General features: G+C 40.0%; 1 protein-coding gene across 1 annotated transcript; it reads right to left on the bottom strand.

Annotated features, from left to right (window-relative positions):
• Positions 1-11,332: 11,332 nt before the first annotated feature.
• LOC122643931 (UDP-glycosyltransferase 88F3-like) lies at positions 11,333-12,749 on the bottom strand. The gene has a single exon (XM_043837507.1). It carries the CDS (start codon positions 12,743-12,745, stop codon positions 11,333-11,335), a length of 1,413 nt encoding a protein of 470 aa, XP_043693442.1. The 5' UTR covers positions 12,746-12,749.
• Positions 12,750-26,220: the final 13,471 nt, after the last annotated feature.

Consider the following 26,220-nt stretch of genomic DNA (forward strand, 5'->3'; position numbering starts at 1 on the left):
AACAGCCAGTGCTTCAGCCCTTTCTCCATAGAAGGGCATAAATGGTATTACATACCCTCCCTCTCTCCCTCCATTTGACTGTTGAAGTGACAATCCTATATAAATGTAACCAATCGTGCACGAAACCTTTTGCCTATATTTAAGGGGTATTTTTATTGAAGGAAGTGTATGAATGACACCTCAATAGGTGTATTTAGAACTTGACAATTTCTTTTAAGGGTTTTTTACAATTACCACCCCAAAAACTTTGATATCTACTATTACCCCCTAAAAACTTTCAAACAACTGCTACCCTCCCCTGTTGCATACTAATAACTAACTGCCCCCCACCGTTACATACCCGTAACGGAGGGGGTTAGTCGTGAGAGTGTGCCGTTGTCATTGATTTTTTAAGACCAAAATACCCTTATGTCAAAACAAAATAAAACAAATCTTCAAATGGGACCCTTCCCCTCTTCACTTCCTCTTCACTTCACTTGCACTTCATCCTCTTCACTTCCTCTTCACTTCACCTGTTGCAGCAAATCAGAGGAAGAACTTCGTCGGCGGCGTTACAACACTCATCCTCGAACTTCGTCAGCGTGTACAGAGGAAGCAAAACGAGAATACGAACAGAAAAAAGAAGATACCCCCAAAAGAAAAATTTGATAAGAACCCAATAAACAAATCAAATCAATCAAATGGGAAGAACCCTAGGAATGGTTTACAAGTTGTTCTGTTTGTCCTTGATTTCGATCACTCTATTGTATTTAGGGAATTTGGCCGTCGTTCATGGCCGGATTCCAACGACCCTTGATGGGCCATTTGAACCTGTCACTGTTCCTTTTGATGAAAACCTACGTGGGCATGCTGTGGAAAGGTTTAGGAGACCCATTTCGTTTTTTGCAATTTTGTTCCCATTTTAGGATCCAATTTGTTCAGAAACACAGAATTGGGTGTAATCGAGGAGGGTTTGCTTTGAAACGATTGTGGATAGAAGGGGAGAAGATTGGTTTTGACCCATTCGTTTGCGAGGGTTTGATTTGATGACATATTGGTGATTTGGAACCATGACAGCTACTTCAAAATTGGTCTTGGTAAGGGATTTGAGGATTTCAGGTTCTGGTTCATAGAGGAGAAAGAAGAAGGCGGGAGGTGTTTCTTCTTCTTCTTCCCTTGCACATGAACTCCCATTCGTCTCCCATCATACCGCATCTGGTTTCCCACTGGCATCAATTGCATAGAAGAAACCATCTTCTCCAAACGCTGCAGAGATCAGAGGTCGAATTCTATTTTATTCCTCTGTTAACCTCTAATTTTAATTCAGGGTTTTGAGCTTTCCTGAATCTATATCCACCTTAACGTTTGATTTTTTTTTCAAACCTTAACTTCTTGAATCTAAATCCATGGAAATGGATTTTGGTGGTTCTGTGTTTTCTTTGGCATGTTTATCTCATTTGGCTTGATTTGAATCAATGAGAATGGTTAATTTATCATTGGAGAGGTCATTTTTCAAACCCTAACTTCCTTCGCCAGAGAAGGAAGCTGACGATGTTCTTGTTCCTCCGGTTTGCTGCAAGTGATGAAGTGAAGAGGAAGGGTTTGGACGAAGGGTATTTTGGTAATGTATAATTCGTTACAACAACACAATATCACTACTAACCCCCTCCGTTACGGGTCTGTAATGGTGGGGGTCATTTTGTCATTAGTATGCAACAGGGGAGGGTAACAATTGTTTGAAAGTTTTTTTGGGGGGGATAATAATAGATATGAAAGATTTGGGGATGGTAATTGTAAAAAACCCTTATTTTTATTTTCAAAATATTTTTAAGACGGGTATAAAGCAGTTTTTAAAAATAAATTGGAAATTACACATCATATTATCAAATGGTGTTATTGTCATGCAAATTTTTCCGAATATGCATGAGAGATGTTACCATTCTTTCATTGGAAAAAAAAATAAAAATTTATGCTAGATCAAAATGGCCCCACAAAAAAAAAAAATAAAAAAAAAAATTGGTTATAAATGATTCGACATCTTAATGGGTAACAATTATTAGGACATTATTACGAACCCATCCTTTTGAGTTCCTACAGCTTTCTTGTTCTTCTCGTTCTCCAACTTTCTTCTTCGATTTGAATTGAAGCTTCTCAATCCTGTTGAATTACAGAGTTGAAACAACTAGTAAGTAAATTTGATGCCCTAATTTTTTTCTTGAATTGATTATCTCCACCCCTTGTTTTTTATGAGCTCTGTTGAACTTAGTTTATTCAAATTAGTTTATCTTGGTCTGATCATCTGTAAAATACTGAATTTCATTTGGTTATCTTTACAAACTTTATATTTTGCGATGGATTATGCGTGTGTGGTCGTCGATTACAAGAGAGTTACCACCCGAAGTTGCCAATTTCTCTACCGGATAATGGCGTATGTAGTGATTTCTTTACCCAATTCATTCCCTGATACTCATAATTTCTCCTCCTTCTAACCTCTGTTTGGTTTGCAGGAATCCAAACATCTGGGAATTGCATTGAATCAATCAGGTAGAGATATTTGGGAATCATTGCAATCGCAGCAGCTTTGTTCTCTGTGCTTACATTGGGAATAATCGACTTCTATTCCTTAAATTCTGGAGTTATATTAGCCAAGTGCCATCTGTTTGATCTTCACAGTATTAGCTTGTGGGCTGGTTCAGTATTTGAAATTGTTATAATTTCCTTGAATCACGATTCTAGACTTTGGATCTGCTATCCATTAATGTATTGGATCTGTTTGTCTTAATAGATTCGATAGAGCTATTTTTCATTTCTTAGAGACTGTTGGCTTTGCAAAGACAGAGAGGTCCTTATGAGGTTGGTGTCTCTTTTTTTTTTATTGTTTTTTTGGTAGAAGAAAAGGTTGGTGTCTTAGTAGTTGATGTTGGTTGCTCGGAACAGAGTTATATAGGATGCTGGCCGGCCGCTGTGGGATTCATGGGCATTTTAGTAAAGTGGCATCATCTATTAGCAACCAACAACTCCATTTGATCATGGGACCTGGTGTGTAAAATTATCCTTATTTTTGGGGGATGGGTAAAAATTTGAAGCAGGCATAACAGCGAGTTGATTGTTACTAGCTGGTATTAAAATCCTCTGCAGTACCGTCGGGGCGGCGGTGCATATTTGGTGGTACATCAGAGGCCATGTGTGCCATGTATGCCACCTGGCCTCTGCTGTGTCATCAGATGTGCACCGTCACCCCGCCGGTACTGCAGAGGATCTTTTGCAAGACAGATTCACAACTTGAAGGTAATGGCCCCAAAATTTACTAAGGTTCATAAGAGTGAAAACTGAGCTGGGTTTAAAAAGAGGACAGAAAAAAGAATTTAATCCAAATTATTTTTACGTGGTGCTGATACGCCAATTCCAATTAGTTGTAGAATTGTTCAAAACTGAAGGTCTCCAAGATTACTGCAGTTTAAGTGCTTGAATAGTAAGACACTAGGACATGGTTACTTGTTGATATACAAGCTTGTGTGTAGAAACACTTCAGCTGTACACCAAAATTAAATTATTTTTTTTCCTAATCTGTTGTAATCCTCTCTCTCTCTTCTTGAACAGCCATCTTTAAATTACTCACTTATGTAGGAATTTGGTGTGTATGTGGAAAGTCTCATTAGCCCACCATATTGATCCAATTAAGGGGTCTACTTGCTTGGTTTTGGCGATTCACTTGGAAATCTTGTGATTTGTGAATGATGAGCCAAATTCAAATGTATCAAATGTGGAACAATTGGACAGTGATGGTTCGTGTTCACACCACTTGTAAATTGTAATAGATAATGGTTGGCCCATTCATTAAACAGACAGCTTCGTAAGTGGGTTAGACGAATCAAATGGAGTCTTAAGTTTATCAAGAGTTGGTTGCTTACTTCCTTGGATCCAGATCTTCTACAGCGTGGGCTGCACCAACGGACGTGAGGCAATGCAAAATGACCACCTTACCCCTGCCCAAGCTTCTTGCCCAGGTGGGGATAAGGCGGTCATTGCGCACTGCTTTGTGTCTGCGCAGCACTACCATTGGAGCATCCTGTGCCATAGAAGATCTGGATTGTGCTTGGATCCATCGTGCATCTTCAACCTAAGTTTATCAAGAGCGTGGGATCCTTTCCATCGAGCACCTTCAACATATTAAATAGTTCTGGCGTTGTGGATTATTTGAGATTCATGTTCCCATGATACAAGAGTGGATTAGCAATTAGGAAATTGGTTTCATCGTTGCCCTGCTTAGAAGAATCCTAACTTAAATTGTTCGCAGGGGAAGAAGGGGGTCAACCTTGAAGCATGAAGCTACCTTAAAAGAAAGAAAAATGTCCATGAGACTAGTTAATGACTGGATATTGATGTATGCAAGTCCGGATCACGTCATAACAATGATGAAGCTCTAAAACACTTTCAAATTAAATGCAAGGAATGGGCAGGAAAGGAAGAATAAGGATTACAATCGTAAACTATGTTGTCTATACATTGCTAAATCATGGTAAACACTTCCCAAAAAAAGACAAATCATCAAACAAAAAAAAACCACAATGAATGGAAGTGCATGTAATAGTTGAAGACCACTCACTAGTATATATATATATATATATATATCTATATATGAACTCATATTTCATTGCTATTTTTTCACTTGATCGATCTATCTTTCTTTTACTTTATCTTTTCTATTATATATTTTTTCTATATTTTTAATTTTTTCAAAATATTGATACTCTTTTTATTTTTTTTAATATTCAATTACTCATTTAAAAATTAATTTCCTTATTCCTCTCATCTCTCATGTTCTCTTCTCATATCCTACCTTCCTAATACGGCCGAGCATCCCAATTTATATCTTTCTAAGTTTCCTTGTTTATCTAAACCAACCCTCTCTTGCATTATTATTATTTTTTTTTCTATTCTTTCCAAAATTATTGTTAAACTTACTAATTTTGTTAGATTTATTTTTTATTTTTCAAAGACTTTTATCCCCCAACGGAATCGTGCATTCTCACACCCTCGATCTTCTACCCTCGACTTCCTTTGCAGAGAGCGAGTTCTCCATCCCTGTAAACTCTTCAAGCACTCTCTTCTCTCTCTCTCTCTCTCATCCTCTCCATAACTTCCCCCTTTGTTATGTGTTCTCTCTCCCTGTTCGGTCCTTGTTAAACGTAGGTGATTTCCCTTGTTTCGTCTTTTATGACCATAAAAACTAGAGATGTAAACGGCTAGAATTCGGCTCGAATATGACAATTACGCTTCCGAATCCGCTTAACAAATGCAATATCCGCCTCCGATCCGTTTAACTGGCGGATATGTAAATCTTTGATCAACTTCGAATTCGATAACGTGTCGAACATTCAAGATATCCGGATATCCGAGCCGTTTGTTGATAATCACCGGAGCGAGCATCTGGTTTCAACACTAAGTTTCAGATCTGTAGCAGAGGCGTTGATCATCATCACATCATCTAATTTCACCTCTTAATCTTCCAGAACTGTTGCAGACGTGTTGATCAACATCGCATCATCTGATTTCACCTCTAAATCTTTAGTTCTTTAGTAGAGGCGTTTATCAAAACCTTCGGTTACTACTGGAGTTGGAACTGAGGCGATCTGATCGTTTGAGGATCTGAAGTTTCATCTCCACATAATCAAAGCTTACACCACGAGAGAGAGTGGGGCATAGAAGGTTGCCATTACCAGAGAAGGATTGACCTTTCGTGGCGTCCATGATTCTGTTGAATGAAAAAAACAGAGTATAACCCAGTATATATATGAAAAGGGACGAGAACAGAGCGGCGGCCGAAAACCCTGTAGCTACAAAACCCCGGCAAACCCCTTTTATTTCCCAGTTGCAATCTCTGTGGTAGAGCAGCGTCGGTGGCTTTCAAAATCTCCGGCGAAACCCACCGACGAAGACCTTATTTACCAGAGTCATGATCTCTCTGGAACCCCACCCCTCCCTAACATTGGAACATGAGACTCCAGCTCGCAATCAGACTCCAAATTTGGAGTTCGGAAAGATAAGTTCCTGGAGGTTCCCTAGATTGTTTGGGGACTTCAAAATCAGAAAATTGTTGTTGCAAGGGCTTGTCTGACTGCAAGGATGCTGAACAGAACACTGTTGATGCCTAACTTAAGTGCTTCATTGTTTTACAATGAATTCGAACTATCACAATTTATTTCCTTTGATAAGATCTTTACTTTTGGAAGGTTTAATTCCTTCTGTAAAAGGGTTTGTGCATCTGGGTTGTTTCTCAGGTATTTCTATTCGAGCTAGAGCATTTGAGCTTCAAAAAGGAAGTGAACTGTAGAGAGTGGTTTGAATCAATTGAGACAAATTAAAGAAGGTTCAACTGATTATGTTGAGGTAATTCGAATCATTGGTAAGAATCCATTTTTGTGGCATGACCGTTGGCCGGATTATGCCAAGTTCTTGGAATGTTTAGTTTTTGTAGATAATATAGATGAGGAAGCCAAAAAAGTTGTGTCTAAGATTAAAGAAATGGGAAGTAGCTTGAGAGTTGATGACTTTGTTGGGAATAACTTTTCTACATCCCTTTTCTAATCTTATAGTACTTGAGAGGACACAGAAATTCACCAGAATAGTTGTGCCAAGATCATGTGGCATGGATGAAAGATTGTTCTATTATGCCAATTATATTTTTTGGGAAAATCTGAGGGCTCCTCAGAGTTGGATTATAGATATGTCTGGTTGTAAGTAGGGGTGTCAATGGGTCGGGTTGGGCCGGGCCTGCCTAAACCCTGATCCTGACCCTGACCCTAGAGGCCTTAACCTAAACCCTGACCCTGTCCCAACCCTGGCAGGGCCAAGAAACCCTCAACCCTGACCCGACCCTGCCAGGGTTTTCCCTAACCCGGTCTGGCCCGGTCCGACCCGACCCTTCTAGGGTCGGGCAGGGTTGGGTTGGCCCTGATTGACCCTGTCTTGACCCTGTTTTGACCCTATCTTGACCCTGATTGATATATATCAAAGAATATATCTAAAAAAAACCTGAAAAATTCTTTAAAGAAGAAGAATAAGAGGGGAAGGAAAGTAACAGAATTTCATAGTTGTAAAGGGAAAACAATAGATAATATAATAACACTAGCACTGCCATTTTACAACCATCAATTCGCATAAACAAACATGACAAGAGAGTGTTATGAATGGCCAAGAATTCTACAAACTAACTCCCCCAGCGGCACCAAAAAAAAATCTTTCTCTTTACTAACTGCATCTCAATCAATTTTAACAAGCATTTGCATCTGAATTTGTTGATGACTAGCTTCTTTCAAGCATATATAGGGCAAAAAAATGAAAGGAGAAAATTTTTTCAAAGTGTAGTCCTGGAAACATAATCAAGTCTAAAACAGCAATGAACAGCTCATCCAATTTCGCATGTCCTCAATCACCCCCAACTTCCTCTTGCTACCTACCCAATCTCTTTTTTATTAGAAATGCATGTAATTGTTTCTGTATCATCAAGCAGGTGATAATTTCTCTAAAGATATCACAACAATATAAGTTTTGCAGGTAAGGCTATGCAGAGCAGTCCTAATATAGCTAGGAAAATACAGTCAAGTCACAAGTGTACTACCTGTTTTTTTTTTTGATAAAAAAAAGGTACTACCTGTTACAATCAAAGGACAAGAAATGGACTTGACAAAGATCCTAACCATTCATGCCTCCATTGACTTCTCAAATAATGGATTCCAAGGGGAAATTCCATAAGTGATAGGAAATCTCACTTCTCTCTACGTTCTTAACTTGTCACAGAATGCTCTAAGCCTCTCACTGGTGGAATACCATCATCCTTGGGGAACCTGAAACAGCTAGTCATTAGACTTCTCAAGCAAAAAGTCAGGAGGAGAGATCCCTCAGCAGCTGACAATCCTAACATTCCTTTCGGTCCTGCACCTCTCTTGGAACAACCTTACGGGAATGATACCAAAGGGATCTCAATTTCCTTTAACGCCTCCAAACCCTTTACTTCCCCTTCGCTCTACAACTCTATAAATCTAGTTATGATCGCTGCAATCGACGGGGACCCTGAGAGCCTAAGCTCTTCTCCAGCTCTCGGCTTCCCCGACATCAGATTCTTCCGTTACCGCAGATTGAGGTGATCGATTTTCAAACTCATTACATAGAGGAAAAAAAAAATTGCCGAACCCTTCGAAGAGTGGGAACCGAAGAGGGATAGAAGACAATGGAAAAGGAGCGAGGAAATTAAAGAACAAAGCAAAGTCTTTTCACGGGAGAACCCATATGACTGGGGTGGGAATTCGCCGGCCAAATACAGACCCGGATCTGCTTTCTGCCAAAAAATTGCAGGAGATTCCGCCAGAAGGAACACAGAGCAAAAATCGCCAATTGTTTGGGTATGATTGGCAAATCGTACTGAGCGGATACTTTGTGGGGTTTGGTGGGGCAGCGGGAATTGTTGTGGCATTCTTTGTCTTTTCAGATCGAGGAAGGAAAAGGATGTTTCTTGGTCATGAACATACCTGTGTCAAGAGACCGTCGTAGCAGGTCGACTGGAGGAGAAACAAGATGCTATACCTTGATCGTAGTAGGAAAGGAGGAAGTGATGAACCAAGGATGAGAAGTAGGGTCTCGAGCGGCGCTTTCCTCAAGAGTTGGATGAAGAGTGAAAACGAAACTGGGTATTAGGGTTCACTAGTTTACCCTCAAGAGATGGGCGTTTTTGTCTTTTCCATGATAAATTGATACATTATTACAACTATACATTGCCTATAACTAATACAGGGTCGGGTCAGGGCCGGGCCGGGCTAAGCCCGGGGTCTTATCCCGAACCCAACCCGACCCTGCCAGGGTCAGCCAAAATCTCAACCCTGACCCGCCCTTCGGGCTGGCAGATCAGGGTCAGGTCCGGGCCGGACTCAGGGCGGGTTTGGGCCAGCCGGGTATTATTGACACCCCTAGTTGTAAGTCTCCAAGCCAGTAGCTATGGTACTGAAAACATCTCTTGTTGAAAGTGCTGCAATTCTTTTGAACTCTAAAGATCCGTTGGCCCCTCTTATTTTCAGTAATAGAATTGGACACTCTGGCTTTATGGGTTGTTATGTCTTCAAGGATATATTCTTTGTATAGAAGAGTAATAAAAAGTCACAAAATTGTTCTCATTTCTGTAAGTTGTAAAAAATTTTATTTCTTTTTTGTATGATTAACGGGTTTTACTTGTATTCGTATTCTCATAGAGAAGATTTGTCTTTTTTCCTTTATCTTGGCCAATGAAAGAGACTTAAATTTTTTTTTCTTTCAACATTTTGATTGATGTAGTAATGGAGAAAATATGAGTGCACATGGAATGATCTGCTCACTTTTTTCTCAAACCAAACAAAAGTAATCTTTAATATTTAGGGATTGTTCTTTACTCTTGACACCAAATGATCCAATTAACGTGTCACAGGCCAGAATCAAAACAATCGAAACTCCAGTACCTACATCTTCCCATTTCCCTCTGTAATAGCATTGAGCTCTAACTTGATACAATCTCTTTAAAGTTGTTTGTGACTGAAATCTGAAACCAGTCCCCTTTTATGTAGAGCTGCTGCTTCCTGTTTCCAGCTTTTTCTTGTAGATCAGATTTGGCTACCATGTCCTGCCCTCTCAATCTTTTGGGTTAATCTTTCACTCTTCCCAATAAAACCGTTTGAACCCGTGAATTCCATTGGAACAAGCTTTACCAATAACAACACAACAGCCTATATTCAGTGTTAATTGAAGATAAAAGGAACCAATAACTAAACCATGGACCACTTCAGTCTGGCTAATGGAATGGGGTATTGAAAAGAAATTGTTTTCCTTGACATTGTATAATACTTCAGTGAATTTAAGCTTTGTCGAGTTCTTGAAATCGAATTTGAAATTGAAGAAATCTTTTGTATGTGGGTGAAAATTTTTTCATAATGGTTAAAAAAATTGTATTTTTGTTGAGGCCATCTCTCATTTCCCTCCATTCCTCTGTCTTACACCCCTTCCATTCTCTCTCTCTCTCACTGTCACACACACATTCTTGTCCACGTGCATTTGCAAGTGCAATTTTACTAGTATATATATATATATATATAGTTCTATACACTGTGATTCATGGAATCACAAGATAAAATAAAAAATAAAAAACATAAAAAAATCAAAGACTAAAGAAGAGTAGAAAAAAGGGTAGTTGTTGAAATCTCAAGTCTAAACCCTAACCCTCATCAACAAAACGGTAAAGATGTCAACGGATGGTCGAAAATTTGTATTCGATCCGCATTCATATCCATATAGGAGAATTCGTATTAAAAAAATCACCATCCAGAAACTATACAAATCCGTCCGAAAACTAATATGATATTATCCGAATTCGCCCAAATATAATCAGATACAAATATGATAATACCACTATCAGATCGAATTCGATCCATGTTCACCCTTAAGTTAAAGCCAAATGGTTTCTTGGTTTGGCGGGTCTTAAAAAAATCGTGCCATTCAAAAAGGTTGTATGACAATTGGTCCGAATTGGCTTTATGTCAAAGTTTTAACTTAAATTCAGTTACATACTTTTGCATGCCCTCACATATATTTCTATGCACTTCTTTTGAATTCTTGGATTTTCAATGTTTTTGTTTTGCCATGTGGCTCACCTAGGTTAGGTTAAAACTTGACATTGAACAAGGAACCTTGGAATCTATGGATGCTTTTGGTATGCATTCTTGATCAGTACTGAATTCCAATAAATCATATCAAGCACAACCTTAATTTCAAAACGTCTACTAAGTGATACCATCCTCTTTCAAAGTATAATTGTATAGTTCATTCTCTTTAACCACAATTTAGAATTGAGATCTTTATGAGGGCGGGGTGCTCGGGACTCCAAAAATGTTAAGAATAAAAAGTTGAGATGATGAATATACGTTAGATAATGGGTCCGGATGTTTAAGATCATGGGTGAAAAGCTAAGGCTATGTTTTGTATGATTTATTGGACTGCATGGCAAGAATGCAATCCAAACATTGATTAGAGATCTTTTCCTGCATCTACCAAACCAGGAATCGTACTCCCACGATTAGATATTATAAACTTTTTTTAAGTGACTACAAACTTTAGATATTATAGATTTAAAATGAGTTTGGTTCCTTTGCACGTACGTGCAGGTGCACGTACATGTGAGAGGCAACCACTGAACTGCGTGTCTTATTTTTACCATTTACAAAGGGAGGAGGGATATTTATGAAAACAAATAAACATGTAATTGACTATGAGATGTAGGTTCACTTGCACGTATGTGCAGATGATCAATTCTGCACAGCCACGACAATTGGATCTGTCATCCCCGATTCCATGACTCGGCAAGCTCTGTAAAAGCAACCCGAGAGGACCCACCCTCCGCCCACGCAGCCAAAGCCTTCTCCTTCATCTCTTGACAGCTTTTGCTAATCTCTCTCATCTCCTCCGAGTCCAGCAGCATTCTGACTCGCTTCTCAACCTCGGCAGCAATCACAAACCCATCCTCCTCCTCCGCCTCCATTGGCAACGCTACCCTCATCTCCTCCACCAAAACCTCCTTATTCATATGCTGCTCTGCATAGAGCGGCCACGCCACCATTGGCACCGCAGCGCAGACTGCTTCCAACACCGAGTTCCACCCGCAATGAGTCACGAATCCACCTACCGCTTCTCTATTCAACACCTCCACCTGCGGCGCCCATGATTTCACCACCAAACCCCTGTCGCTGGTCCGCTCCAGAAACCCCTCCGGCATCACAGCTTCAAGATCGAAATCCATGGCAGACAGCTGCATTTTACCACCGCCGATTGGTGGAGGGTTCTTCACCACCCACAAGAACCTTTGTCCACTCCTCTCAAGCCCAACGGCGATCTCTGCAATCTGCTTCACCGAAAACACGCCTAGGCTGCCAAAACACAAGAAAATTACGCTCCGACTCGGTTGCTTATCAAGCCAGGACAAACAATCGGCGGCACTATATTGATCTTTGGGTTCTGCAAGCAATGGTCCAACACAGAAAATGGCCGGCGCTTGATTCCTGACCGCATTGATTGCTTTTGGCTCTAGTGCCTCAATGGTATTTGTTATAATTCCCTTTGATTTGAGGAGATTCTTACCCAGATCCAGCATCTTATCGTAAACCTGGTTAGTCCGATCGAGTAAAGATGACCCCATTTGTGAAGCTCGAAGTGGGGGCAATCCTGGGATTTGGATAACAGTAGTGTTGCCAAGCTCACTGAAGCTCTTGTTCGTCTGGTTATGGAGGTTTGGGAGGTGAAGCATCATTGCAACAGTAGAGGCGCCATTGGGAAAGTAGTAGTAAAGAGGGATGTTCAGCTCAGTGGCAACAGGGGAGGCTGGGTGACAGAAGAAATCAATCACAAGGGCAGCAACAGAGGAGGTTTCAGAGATGGTTTGAAGGGTTTGGAGAAGGTTTGCGTTATTGAGGCGAATTGATTCGAGGGGTATTGCGACCGGGTGGATAGTTGGTGATGGTGGAAGAGAAGGAGGGTTGGGAAGAGCAGGGAAGCGATGGAAGGTTATTGATGGGTCTGTGAGTGAGACATGATCAATGTAAAGATTGATGGCGGCGCTGTTAAAAGAGTTGCCTGAAATGAGGACTGTGAGGGATAAACGATGGTTGTAGTGGCAGATGATACGCTTGCCCAGCTCAACCATAGAGACTAGATGGCCGATTGCAGGGAATGGATAGAGAACTATAGTGTCCTTCATTTCCATCTCCGATATCCCGATCGTCTCAGAATCAAGGAGCGCAAGACAATGGACTGAGAAGAACTAGAAATGTCAAATAGGAATGATTTTGCTGTAGGAAATTTGATTCATGATACAAGTAATTTATAGGAAACGGAGAGGGTATTGTACTATTGTGAGTCCTTGACTTGCAATGAAAAAGAAAGTCTTTCATTGTGGATCATACTTTTCTCTCTCTGGTAGGAATGTTTTTATTATTAAGGGAAAAAGTACTCTCTCCGGGAGTGTGGCCTATGCTGCAAGTAGTCCCATGAGTCTATCTCTCTCTTTCCCATGTGAAAAGACACCTCTGCCTCTTTATTTTAATGAAGAGAGAGATAGACACATGGGAGTGCTGACGTAGACCATACTCCCATACAGAAAATTGCTTCCCCATTATTAATTATTACATTTGTTACCTTTGTCATCAAAAAAAAAAAAAAAAAAAGAATGCTACCTGGTCGCGTAGGTGCGCAGCCCCTGTGCCCAGACAAAGGATCGTGCGACATGACTGTTGCACCATCAGGGATTTCTGTTTTTTTTTTTCATGAGAGCGCAATAATCATTTTGTGTGGCCCTGTGTCTAGGCACAGGGGCCGTGCGCCGAACGTGATCAGATAGGGATGAGGGACTATGTAATGTACACGATCATGCCCATCCAACGGTTGAAAGCCCGATCATGTACCATGCACGGCTGTGTGCGAAACTCTCCTATTCTCCTAATATAATATTTATTTTTTTCTTTTATTCATCTCTCATTCTTATTTTTTACTTTACCTTTAAATCTACATCAAAGTATGTATTGAAATGATCTAACTCCATATTGCATAACAATGATATATCGTACAATTAATGTTTATATTTAATTTTAGAAAAAAAATTTTAGGTGGGGCAAGGTGGACCTTGGGCAAGCAGGGCCAATGGGAGTGTGCACAAAGTATTTACAAGGTTGGTGTTTCTGTCTTTTATGGAGCAGGGCAGTCATTTCGTCCCCCCTTTGTGTTTGGGCGCAAGGGCCATGCTCCCCCTCATAAACCATATTCCCTTAATTTTAATGTCCACACTGATACTGTAAATCATATATGGTACATAATCTTTAAAATGCATCACTGAATTATTGAACTAATTAAAACATCAACTTATTTAAGTACATACCTAGTTTAAATTAATACATAAACCGAAATGCTATGTAAAATTGGTCAATCTATATCACATACATCAAATACCATACCTTGTTGGATTTTTATTTTTTGGGGGTTAATACTTTGTCGGACTTTTTGAAGATGGTCATGTGGATGTTAGAATGGAATATAAACATTAAAAGAATATTATGGTATTAACAACTATGTAATATATAGTTAGATCATCTTAATATGTAATAATTAAATGGTAGATTTAAAAGTGAAATGTAAAAATAATGAAAATGTGTCATTCAGGGGTGATCATAGCATTTTAAAAAACCATGGAAAAAGAAGTGTTGTTAGAAAATAGGGTACCAAATCAAAATTTGATACATAATAAAACTAATTTATAGGAAATGGAGAGGGATATGCGAGTCTATGACTTGCAAACTATTATATGTAATCGTTACTTACATTTTAAGAAAGTGTCCGGCCCTCTTGTGTTCCCATTCTAGCCCATCCGTGGGTCCTTTCCTAAGCCCTCTACGGGTCCCCTCCATGGCTCTGGTGGACACTTTACACATTAAAAAAAAAATAAAATAAAATAAAATAAAATAAAATAAAAATTATAATTATAATAAAGGAAAAAACGAAAAAAAGAAAGTCTGTGACTTGTAACGTATGCCTAAATAACAAAATGGGAAAATTTTGTCACACTAAATTTAACCTATATTTGCTTAAATTCTCCTAATATAATTAATTTTTCCTTCATTCATATCTAATTCGCTATTGCATTTTAAAATATTTAAATTATTCATCAATGTCATGTTTTTGGCAAAAGTCTCATATTAGATCCTGATCCGATCCGATACCAAAATTACGAACCATGATTACGTGGGAAGTAATTGGAGAAAACGTGCGAAGAAAAAAACTCCCCAAAATATAAAAATCCCTTCTAAGTTATGAAAAAACAATAGATGTGATTTCATCAGTTTTTTTTTGGTAAAGGAGAATTTATTGATCTTGGGGGCATGAAAAGCACATGGCTTTGTCGACAGCATGTAAGACAACTAGATAAGTTGGCCATACTCTATTCCTTGGCTTCATGAACTTGTTGTAAATTTACATGTCACCTCATATACATCTCTCTCTGTCTCTCTCATGAGTAATGCACTCTTGCTTCAATTCATTGACCTTTACCATGACATCTAAGACGACAGGATGAAGATAGAGCCTCGAGGGTTCGTAGTTTCTTGGCCTTCCTCCCTTCCCAATATATGTGGTTCCTATTCAATGAATCAGTGTGACTACAAACAATTCAGAATTATTACAATAATCATGAAATGCAAAGAACCGTAAATTGTTTTAGATCTTGTATATATATGTAATTGGGATTTGGATCCTCTGCTACCGCCTGCCTGTGCGGCCGGTGTGCGGCCTTACACAGGTATGGACAAAATGACCGTTCTACCCACTGTCCGAGCACCCTGCCTAGATGGGTCTATGTCCACACCTTGTCTGTGTGAGACTGCACGCCGGCCACACGTGCAAACGGTAACAGTGGATCCCGATTGATGTAACTAAGAATTCTATTAGGAGAGATGTATATAATTGATGCGTGCAAGAAGTCTAACGGATGTAGTGTAAATGGAGGAGTTTTGGGGGATATCTAATTGTTAGAGAATCAATGTTCTAATGGTAATGAAAGGTAGGAATGTGATAAGAATAATTTAAAAATAAAACTAGAAGAAAAAAACATGAACAATAGGGAGAGAAAGAGAGAAAATAGGTAAAAATATAATAAAGAGGGAGATAGGAAATATGGGAGAGAAAATAATGAATTTGGCTTTATTGACGAAGCATTGCATCTAGGTTTGGGAGAGGAAGCCTTACCTCATGTGTTGGAGAGATAATTTAGCAATTTCAAGTTAATCTTCGTTGTTGTCTTTTGCTATTTAAATAGCTTATTAATAACTAACGCTCCACCATCTACACGACTCCACTTGCCCATCCACTTGCCCATTAATTACAGAAACTTCTACCAAGTAAAACTTATAACTACTACTCATCTAAACATACAATAATAACTACTAATTAATTATTAAATATTAAATAACTACTAAATAAGATAAGCGTGGAGTACATAACAATCCTTCTTCCCAAAATTGGTTTTATCCTTAAGATCATTAAATTGTTGTAGAATTTAAATACTCCATGTTGTTTCAACCGATGATGCCAGGATTTCATATCGTAATAGGAAAAATCCAAATTAATGAATCAGGAATGGTATTCTTACAGTACGTCGATCTCATTGCAGGAAATGTTATCACCTTGAAGGAAGTGGTGCTTGAGTTGTATTACTTCAGATTCTTCTTCTTCTTCTCTTTTCATCATTTTCTTCTTCTTTTTGGGTGCTGCTCTGTTTGCTCTTTTATGAAGGTTTCAATTGTCAACAAGGAGTTGAATTTGTCGGACAATACTAGCGTCTTTTTCATGATTTCACGCCAAATTTCTCACTTGAGGATCTTGAATTTTGTTGCAATTTTACTTCATAGTGTGTGCAATTCCCTGATTTTGATGCCAAATGATACGTGCACGGATAATCTAAAAATAAAATAAAAAAAAAAAAGAAAAGTAATAGGGAGAGAAAAAGAGAAAATAGATAAAAAGATATAATAAAGAGAAAGAGAGAAAATATTACAGAGACAATAGAGAGTTTGACTTTATTGACGAAGCCTTGTGTCTTGGCTTGGGAGAAGAAGCCTTACCTCATCTCTTTGAGAGATAATTTACCAATTTCAAGTTAATCTTCATTTCTGCCTTTTACTATTTAAATTGCTACATTTAAATAATAACTAACACTCCACCATCTACACGATTCCACTTCTCCATTAATTACAATAACTCCTATCACATAAGCTAATAACTACTGCTCATCTCAACATACAATAATAACTACTAAATAATTAGATAAACGTAGAATATGTAAAAGAATGGTTATAAGGTTTTAAAGCCTTGAGTTAACAGTAGGATTGGCCACCATGAATTTTGATCGAGCTGAAAATTGGATTGAATTGATCGAAATTGACGAAAAATGCCCAAGAAAGGATCATGAGAGGAGAAAAGAATTTTCCTTAGATACCAATTTTGTAGAGTTTTTTTTTGTTTTTAACTTTTTCTCAAAATCTTGCAAGACTAGTACTTACAAGAGGTAAGTTCATTTTCAAGGCTTTTGGGTACCAAAGGAAAGAGTTCAAAGAGATAAGAGTATTGCTCACTAGGTCACTCAAACCGATCATATGAGGGGAAATTGCGACAGTAAATGGAATGGAGATGCATTATTTAAAGAAAGTCCTTAGAAGTAGATACTCTTTTCTAATGATAAAAGAAAGGAGAAAGTTTTCTATGGAGTGTACCCCCTGCGCCTAGACACATGGGGGTGAAATGATGGCACCACCCCCCCATGAAATGCAAAATGATCCCTTGTTGATGCTTCTGTGAGCACTCCTATTAGCCCCCACACAGGTGTAGGAGCTGCACTCCCGGACAGAGAAAATAAATAATATTCTTAGAGACCACTAGCCTCAACCTCTCACTCCTAGCCCTCCTAGAGAAATAGTGAACTAAACTCACAATGGATTCCCAATTGTGTCTTAATTACAAATACATCACATTCCTTGATAAAATACTATCAAATAACAAGATGCCAAAATTCGAAAAAAAGATTCTCTCCAACCACTCATCCAATGGCAGCAAGGACTTGGACACACATCTCCAAGTGTTTGCAGGTGTTGGGATGCATGTTCGAGTCCTTCCAGCCGTTGGATGGGTGGTTGGAGAGGACTTGAACACCCAAGTAGTTGGCAATGATTCGGATCCCCAAAAGTCCCGTGGCCATACCACTTTCATAGTCTTCAGCAATAGACCAGTGAAGTGATCGGATCCAGACCATTCTTCTATGGACGTACAATCCAACAACGCTACTCCTTTGATCCCTTGAGAAGTCCACTAGCTTCAGCCTCTATAGTCTCACTTCCTGTCATACCAAAACCAAAGCCAGTAAATATAAACTGATTTCTAGAAACACAACTCGCCCAACTGGCCTCCTTAGTTACTGGATCATAGGTACCTTCAAAGTGTAATCTATGGTATAGTCAAGTCTGTAATACTAGGACTCCACAAGGAAGAGATAGGAAAGAACAAGAAATAGGAAAATTATTAGTAGGGGATAATTTAATAATATCTCTTAGGCCTAGTTTTTCTTATGTTAGATTTTTGTAGGTCCCTCGTCGGTTAAACAAGGAAGCTCAATTGTTGTCGATTACAGTGAGACATATAGTCCCGTTATTAAGCCGACCAATATTAGGGTTGTACTAACCCTTGCCATTTCTAAAAGATGGTCTATTCGCTAGCTCGATGTCCACAATACATTCTTCCATGGGATGCTCACTGAGGAAGTCTATATGACACAACCACAAGGTTTCATTGACCCCTCTTGTTCTAGCCATGTATGTTGTCCCTCGTGACTTGGGTTAGCTTCATTTTTTCTAGGTCTTGAAGCCTCTCCCACCTCTGCAGGACTCTTCCTTTCCCAGCACATGTATATTCAGGATCTATTGGTTCACACCAAAATGGATGGTGCCAAGGGCCTCTCCACGCCTACCGCCACTAGTACTAAACTTTCTAAGTTCAATGGGGCTCCGCTTACGGATATCACTCAGTATCGTACGAAGTGCTGTCGGCGCTCTTCAATATGCCACCATCACCCGTCCTGACATTGCGTATTCGGTTAACAAGGTTTCCCAGTTTATGCATTCCCCTACTGCTGAGCATTGGACTATGGTCAAATGGATCCTGCATTATCTCAAGCATACCATTCACTATGGTCTTCAGATCCGTCATCCTTGGATCTTACATTGACAACCTATTCCAATATCGATTGGGCTAGGTGCCCTGACTAGCGCTCCACTATTGGATTTTGTGTCTTTCTTGGTTCGAATTTAATTTCTTGGAGTTCAAAGAAACAAAGCACCATCACTCGGTCCAACACTGAGTCCGAATATGGGGGCCTCTCCTCTGTTGCAGCCGAATTCACTTGGCTTTGTCACGTACTTCAAGACCTTCACTTGCCTCTCACTCGACCAGTGATACTCTGGTGTGACAATCTTGGTGCAACTTATCTCACTGTCAATCCGAAGTTCCATACCCGCACCAAACATATTGAGATCGACTTTTACTTTGTTTGAGAAAGATCACCAACAAAGACTTGGAGGTTCGTTGTATTTCCACTGTGGATCAACTGGCCGATATACTAACCAAACCGCTTGGTACCCCAAGCTTGCTACTTTCCGTTCCCAGCTCACTGTGACTCCTTCACCGCTTCGCTTGCGGGGGCGTGATATGATAGACGAAGGCTAACCGTTACACTTGGTTAGTTCTAATTCTTCAGCTAGTGTATTCATATTCAAACTCTTAAGTGTTTTTCACATGTAACCCTATTATCACATGTAATCCTTATCTCCTATATTTTCTCCTTATATAGCTCACTTGAGAGCACATTACAGACAATACAAATACCAGGACTGATCACAAAGAGAAGTGACAGGATCGTGTTCATCAATTGTTCTTAGCTTTTGGTGGCTTCCTCCACCTCCCTGTCTTGTATCTCCTGTGTTGTCTCGCAAACATTTTCGTTCTAATTTTAATAATAGCTTTGAGTGAGTATTAACGTTTAAAACTAAACGGCAGTTAGTTTGATGGACTAATTTACTTACTTTCAATAGATTACGGGGTGTGTTTAAAAGATTTTAAAGATGAGGGGGTGTACATGAAAACAGATCATAGATGAGGGGGTGCCCCCCTTTTTTTATTTATTTAAATTCCATCTTCAAGAGAAGAGGAAGGTATATGTCAATTGTCAAACGCAAGTCTGTGATTTGGTTTGGAACAGTTAAATTCAAAGAGGGGATTTTAAAGTAGAAAAGCCAGCTTCACCGGAAAAGCTTAATGATTGAAAGATGAGAGAACAAAACTAAAGATGGAGCAGTTGGGTCTCTCGCAAACATAGATGGAAATAGAATGGGATTTGGAGCACTTGATGAAAGAAATTTTTTTGGGTTCTTCTCATCTATTGTGTAAATCTGTGAGGACTTTGTTTTCAGTCAGCACTGGATGTTTTAGTTGCAGGTTTCGCTGTTTCGGAGCTCTCGTACATGATTTCAAACAAAAATAAAAGTAAGATTGATGTGAGCCGCTCAATTTCTTGTAGAACGATAATTCTTGTCTCAAGGGGAGGGGAGGGTTTATCTCTGTAGGGGTGTCAATCGGTCGGTCTGGGTCAGTTTCTGTCAGGCCTAATCAGTTCGCAATACTTTAAGGATCGTGCACCGTGATTGACCCGTTTAAGTAATTGGTCTTCATAGGCTAGGCATGGTCCTATTCGTAAACAGTCATTTAGGTACCAGTCTACAATCGGTCTCGTACTACACAGGCTAAATGTGTCTATAAATGGACTAATACTAACTGGACAACAATAGGGCTATGCAAGTTTTGTCCATATAGTTCCTAATGAGCTTTAATTATATGGCATGAAATAAGAACTTAGTTTCAGAAAATGTTTCTCACTGGGCTAATGACTAAATAAGTAAATCTCATACATTTGGAGTTTTATGGGCCTCAATCTCAATGGACATACCTATAGTGCCATTTCAAACAATATAAATGGCTTTGATTATATGTTCCATTTATTTTTTGCTCATCGACTTCATAATGCATTAATATTTAATTTTTAATTCTATGTTTTTACATGACTCATGTCTTTTATATATAGCTTACATAATACGAAAAGATAAATTAATCAAAGAGATTAAGAAATGGTATATTTGGAAGAAAATATGGAATTTAAGGGATAATTGGGCTAGAACAATAAATGGGCTTAAACACGTCAATCCTTAAACATGCCGGGCTCAGTCGGACGCCCATCGATCCATCCCCTTGCACCATGAACGACACATTTAACTAACACATCGAGCCAGTTTCGGGCTTTCACCAATCGGGAGAGGTTGGTCCTATCAGTGTGAGCTTAAAGAGAAGAAGGTTGCGGGTGGTAGGTGCAGATGGAACGGATTACATATTTACCATCAAGCATGGAGATCCCAAAAATGCATAGTTTCTCCTCCAAAAATGACATCTCTGGTCAAGGAACGGATTACATATTTACCTAAACAAGTAGGTCCATGAACGGATCCTACGTTAGCCCAAAGACGTTGGTCTCTAAGTAGAAAAATGGGATGGTGGTTAAATACTGTGTTATACCTTATAACATGTGGGTATGCCCTCATTTATAACTATGGTGGGACCTTTGAGAAGGAAACCCACTAATTTGCCTCAATCTCACTTTCTCGAGATGGTATACCTCCTTGCATCCCGGAGTTCCATTGTAGGATGATTAGGATGCAAGACTGCAAGGCTGACAGACTTGTCCAACTCGACTTGTCCGGGCAAGGTATCAAGACTGGATCGGAAAGCCCAATAAAATCAATTGCATAAATATGGTCTTCTGTTTTGGTGATATGATTTGATTCGTCAGCATCCTTGACCGCGTCAAGTACCGGATCGGGTCATGAGGTATACAGTTGAAGTAGTGCAATCATGTGATGGGGCATGCAACTAAATTGATAGGATTGAATAATATCCCCCAGGGATGGCCGTTATCCACATCATTGTTTACTTTATTGAAGCAACAATTATCCATTTTTCTTCTCTTTTTTGAGTTAAAAAGCTCTAGTAAATGAGCATGTAGTTTAGTTCATTTCGTTCCTCCCGGCGGAAGCCTATAAAATCAGTGCATGAACCTTTGTAAGGGGCATGGAATGCAAGAAGAGAGTAACGAGTTCCCAGGAGACGTATCAAAGGAATAGACATGACAGAACATTCCCTGCTCCATACCTTAAGAAAAGAAAACTTGAATCAGAACTACAGAGTGGCCTACGATCACCTAGTAGACTACCAGTTTTTATCTATTTACTTTTGCACCTGAGCGACTTTTGAACAAAGGCTTCGTAGCCCAGTTTCTTTCCTTGATGTGACAATATAAAATGACAATAAGGGGTACTGCCATTATATATATTTTCTCTCGCAAAAATAAAACTTGACACATCACTGTCAAATGCTTTATCCAACGAATTGGGACTTATCACTCCTTCGGCCGTGACGAGAACTGGAGGATCCAATCCAACAAAAATAGGAGCATTTGGATCATTTCACAGGCGGGCTACGAGCTTCCTCCACGGCTGGAGGAGAGCCGAATACATGAATTGGTTGGAAAGTCAATACATAGCCAATTCATTTCATAAAAAAAGATAAATCACGATGATCCCCTAAGGTTTATCCTAAATACAGTGCGACCCCCTGTGTTATCAAAATATATATTTCGACCCCTTGAGTTTAGGGTATTTGTTACACTCAGCCCCACTCCATTAGTTGCTGATGTATTTGTCATTGATGTCTTAACATGATAAATATACCCTTAATGGGGGTGTGAGGTTACAATTTTGCCCATAAGGCAGCCCAAACTTCACACCGCTTCCCTGCTACTCCAATCAGGATTTAGGGTTCTGGTGACCTGCCTTAGGTCATCTTCAAGTCCATCACCGATGACCTGTCTCAAGTTCTTGCTTTGACGATTTGTTGAAACCATCACCGATGACCTATGACGACGAGGGAGGTAATTTTTTTCAATGGATTTGGTTGTCAAAGATCTGAAAATTACCTCCCATTCCTTTCTCAGTTAAAATCATGGTGGACTCTCTTCTGCTCCATCTTCTCTCAGGACCCATTTTACGAAGTTTCAATGAAGGTTCTCACCGGGGTTTTTTTCTTCTGTTTCTTCAAACAAATCGGAAACTAGCAAAACCCCAAAACCCGGCCTCTTTTTCCAAATGCTTTTCTGATCCAAAGCTTTGCTTTCCTTCTTCCCTGTGGATTCAATGGAGGATGTGCGAATCAATATTGATCCACTCCCTGATTCAGTGCCACCGTACATTGAATTATGTGACGTTAGGAAAAAATTTTCTGAGTGAATCAAATATTTCTTAGAACTGATATTTTCTCTAATTCAGATTTTTGCATCTGGATTGAAGGAGTTTGTTATTCAAATAGCTCAGTCTACAAATAACCGTCATGAATATTTGCTGAGAATTTTGAGATATCAAACCCCTAACCTTCTTGTGTGTTTTTTTTTGTTTGGGAAAACCCCTAACCTATTCACAAAGATAACAAAGAGAGTACGCCATGGCTGATGGCCTCCTTCTTTGGTCTCAATGGTCATCCCAATCCCACCCCCCACTCTGTGACCTGCACAACCTACAGCCCCACATCACTCCTCTCTGCCTTTTAGCTTGTATATATCTCTACTTTCCACATTCTCACAGCCCAACCCTCGTGAACAGGGTGCCCTAGACTCACTAAGACAGAACTGAAGCTAAAATAAAGGGGTTAAACGTGCAAGAGGGTGGTTTTCTCCAGGGAGAAATCCAGGAATTTCCCATTCATATGGGGTTATTGGAGGAGGGCAGAGGATGGCAGTCACAATAGTGGGGTGGTCGGAGGTTGCAGCGGTGGTTGAAGAAGAAAAAAGAAGAGGAAGAAATAGTGGTGGGTCCTACTTTATTGGATCTAGATCTTCTACGTCGTGGGCTGCCCGTCCTACTGTGCTGCGCAGACACAAGGTGGAGCGCATTGACCACTTTAACGCTGCCCGAGCCTTGCCCGAATGGGGGTAAGGCGGTCATTGCACGTGGCCCTGTACAACACAAGCAGGACAAGACAGCACACCATAGAAGATCTGTGTTATACTTTTTTATGTTAGAAAAATAAGAAATTAGAATAAGATAAATTTAAGGGCAAAATTGTAATTTAAATTTTATATTAACAGCGTTCTCTTAAAGGTGTCGGATGTATATTTTGAAAACACAGGAATCACATTGTATTTAAGGCAAACCTCAGGGGGTTGCCATGTAATTTTTCCATAAAAAAAACACATACAAAAAACTAAAAACCACACCATGAGTCGGATCTGGCGGATCTTTATCACCTCTAGTTGGTTGCCCGGTCTAGTTCCCCAGTTCCTCTAACAAAGGGGGACTGAAATGACCTCTCTACCCATGCCCAAACACTCTGCTTGGGTGGGGTCCACCATCCCCCTATTAGAGGAACTGGGGAACTGGATCGGTCAGCAAACTGGAGGTGATAATTTTCCCTCCACCTGTCCAGCTGTGGCGGGAGCTGAACGGTCCAGTACCACTTTTAGATGGTGACATGTGGACTGAGCCGAATCCAAGGGTCTGAAAGCAAAAGGGTATTTTAAAAGGTATTAACCCATTGTAAATGCGGGTCTCTTCCTTACCCGAATTAACCCACGGATCAGTGTTCAATGTTCCTCGTCTCCTTCAAGGCGAGAAGACCAGCGTCCTCAGTGTTCCTGTTCCTCATCTTCTGCAAGGGATCCGGCGACAGAGATGACTCTTGCGACACAGGTGTACGACTGAGTGAGTCTAACTCGATTGAGTGAGTTTCTCTCATTTTCTCTCTCTTTCATTTTCGTTTTGAAACCCTAATTCGATTTTCAATCTTGGTACAGGGGAAGTGGAACAAACTCCATCTTTGCACTCAAAGATCTTGTTCTGACTCGAACATCTTGCACAGGGATGCCCTAGTTGGCAGAAACTTGTTCTTAATGCTGCCACGGAGAGTGGGTTGTCGAGTGTTGCAGCAAATTTCACCATTTTACCATCCTGGTAGAACCCTTTCAATAACTTTGAGAGATATTATAGGATGTATCATTTATTGCTACATGGTGGATGGATGGCAGCTTTGTCATTTTGTGGAAATTTAAAAACTTTTAAGCTTCAGTCGTGCAATGGGATCGATCCGACACCAGGGCTGTTGAACATATTTGAGGTATTTGCCGCCTCTTGAACGTTTGCAGTTAAAGAGGTGCCAACCGCGAGATCAGCCAGCAGAGTATGAAGTCATTGATGTTAGATGTGCTTCGTCGTAATGGAGGTATTGTGGATTGGGATGTCAATTCTTTTCCTCTTAATGAGGCAATAGAGGTTGCCACTCCATTTGGGGTGCTTTTACTTAGAGCCCCCCAGCCTATTGCGAATTGGTTTTTCAGGAAAAGGTATTTGGTGGAATCCTCAGGGGATCTATTGCAAGTTCTTCTTTGATTCCGAGAGAAGTGGGGAAGGCGTAATGCTTTTGATTCAGCTTCATATAGTGTTTGCAGGCTTGATCAGAGTAGCAGGACTTGGGTTGAAATTGACAGTTTACCTGACCGTGTGTTGTTTTTGGGCCATAATTGTGCCATTTCCTTATCGGCTCGGGATTTTCCTTAGTTTAGAGAGAACTCTGTCTATTTTGGTGAATACTTCTGGGAGGGATGGTTGGAAGGTGAACCTATTGTGGGTCATCAGAATCTGGGTGTTTTTAACCTTGAAGAAAGGAGATTTGTAAGGTACTCCTCTTGTGCTTTGTAAAGGATCAAACCACCACAAGTATGGGTAGTACCTAATTTTCGGTGATGTTATTTGTTTAATAATTTGGTTGCTAATAAACAAGTTCGATTGCTTATTTTTTCTTGAAGAGGATAGGATCTTTTTGGTGACTTTTTTTTTCTTGTAATTACAAGACTTTGAAGCTTTCTTCTCATTTTGCTGAGAGAATTCAACTGCATCTTGATAACCACATGCTTGAGAGTTTTGTCTTTTGAGTGCAAAGATGGATTTTGTTCCACTTCCCCTGTACCAAGATTGAAAATCGAGTAAGGGCTTCAGAACGAAAATGAAAGAGAGAGAGTCACCACACTGAGGATGCTGGTCTTCTCGCCTTGAAGGAGATGAGGAACATGAACACTGCTCCGTGGGTTAGTTCGGGTAAGGAAGAGACCCGCATTTACAATGGGTTAATACCCTTTAAAATACCCTTTTGCTTTCAGATCCTTAGATCCGGCTCAGTCCACATGTCACCATCTAAAAGGGGTGCTGGACCGTCCAGCTCCCGCCACGGCTGGACAGGAGCCAGATCCCCATGAGTCCATCACAACTGACAACTGACAACAATGACAAGGATCTGAGTTTCCCGAGTTGTCATCCCCGATTCCATGACTCGGCAAGCTCGGTAAAAGGAGTCCGAGAGGACCCACCCTCTGCCCACGCAGCCTTCTCCTTCATATCTCGACAGCGTTTGCTAATTTCTCTCCCCTCCTCCGAGTCCATCAGCATTCTTACTCGCTTCTCAACCTCGGCAGCAATCACAAACCCATCCTCCTCCGCC

Source organism: Telopea speciosissima, chromosome 10, assembly GCF_018873765.1.
Source record: "Telopea speciosissima isolate NSW1024214 ecotype Mountain lineage chromosome 10, Tspe_v1, whole genome shotgun sequence".
NCBI lineage: Eukaryota > Viridiplantae > Streptophyta > Magnoliopsida > Proteales > Proteaceae > Telopea > Telopea speciosissima.

Bases quoted from the DNA above. Each gene is read 5' to 3' on its own strand.
- LOC122643931 (XM_043837507.1), bottom strand. From the start codon at position 12,745: ATGAAGGACACTATAGTTCTCTATCCATTCCCTGCAATCGGCCATCTA.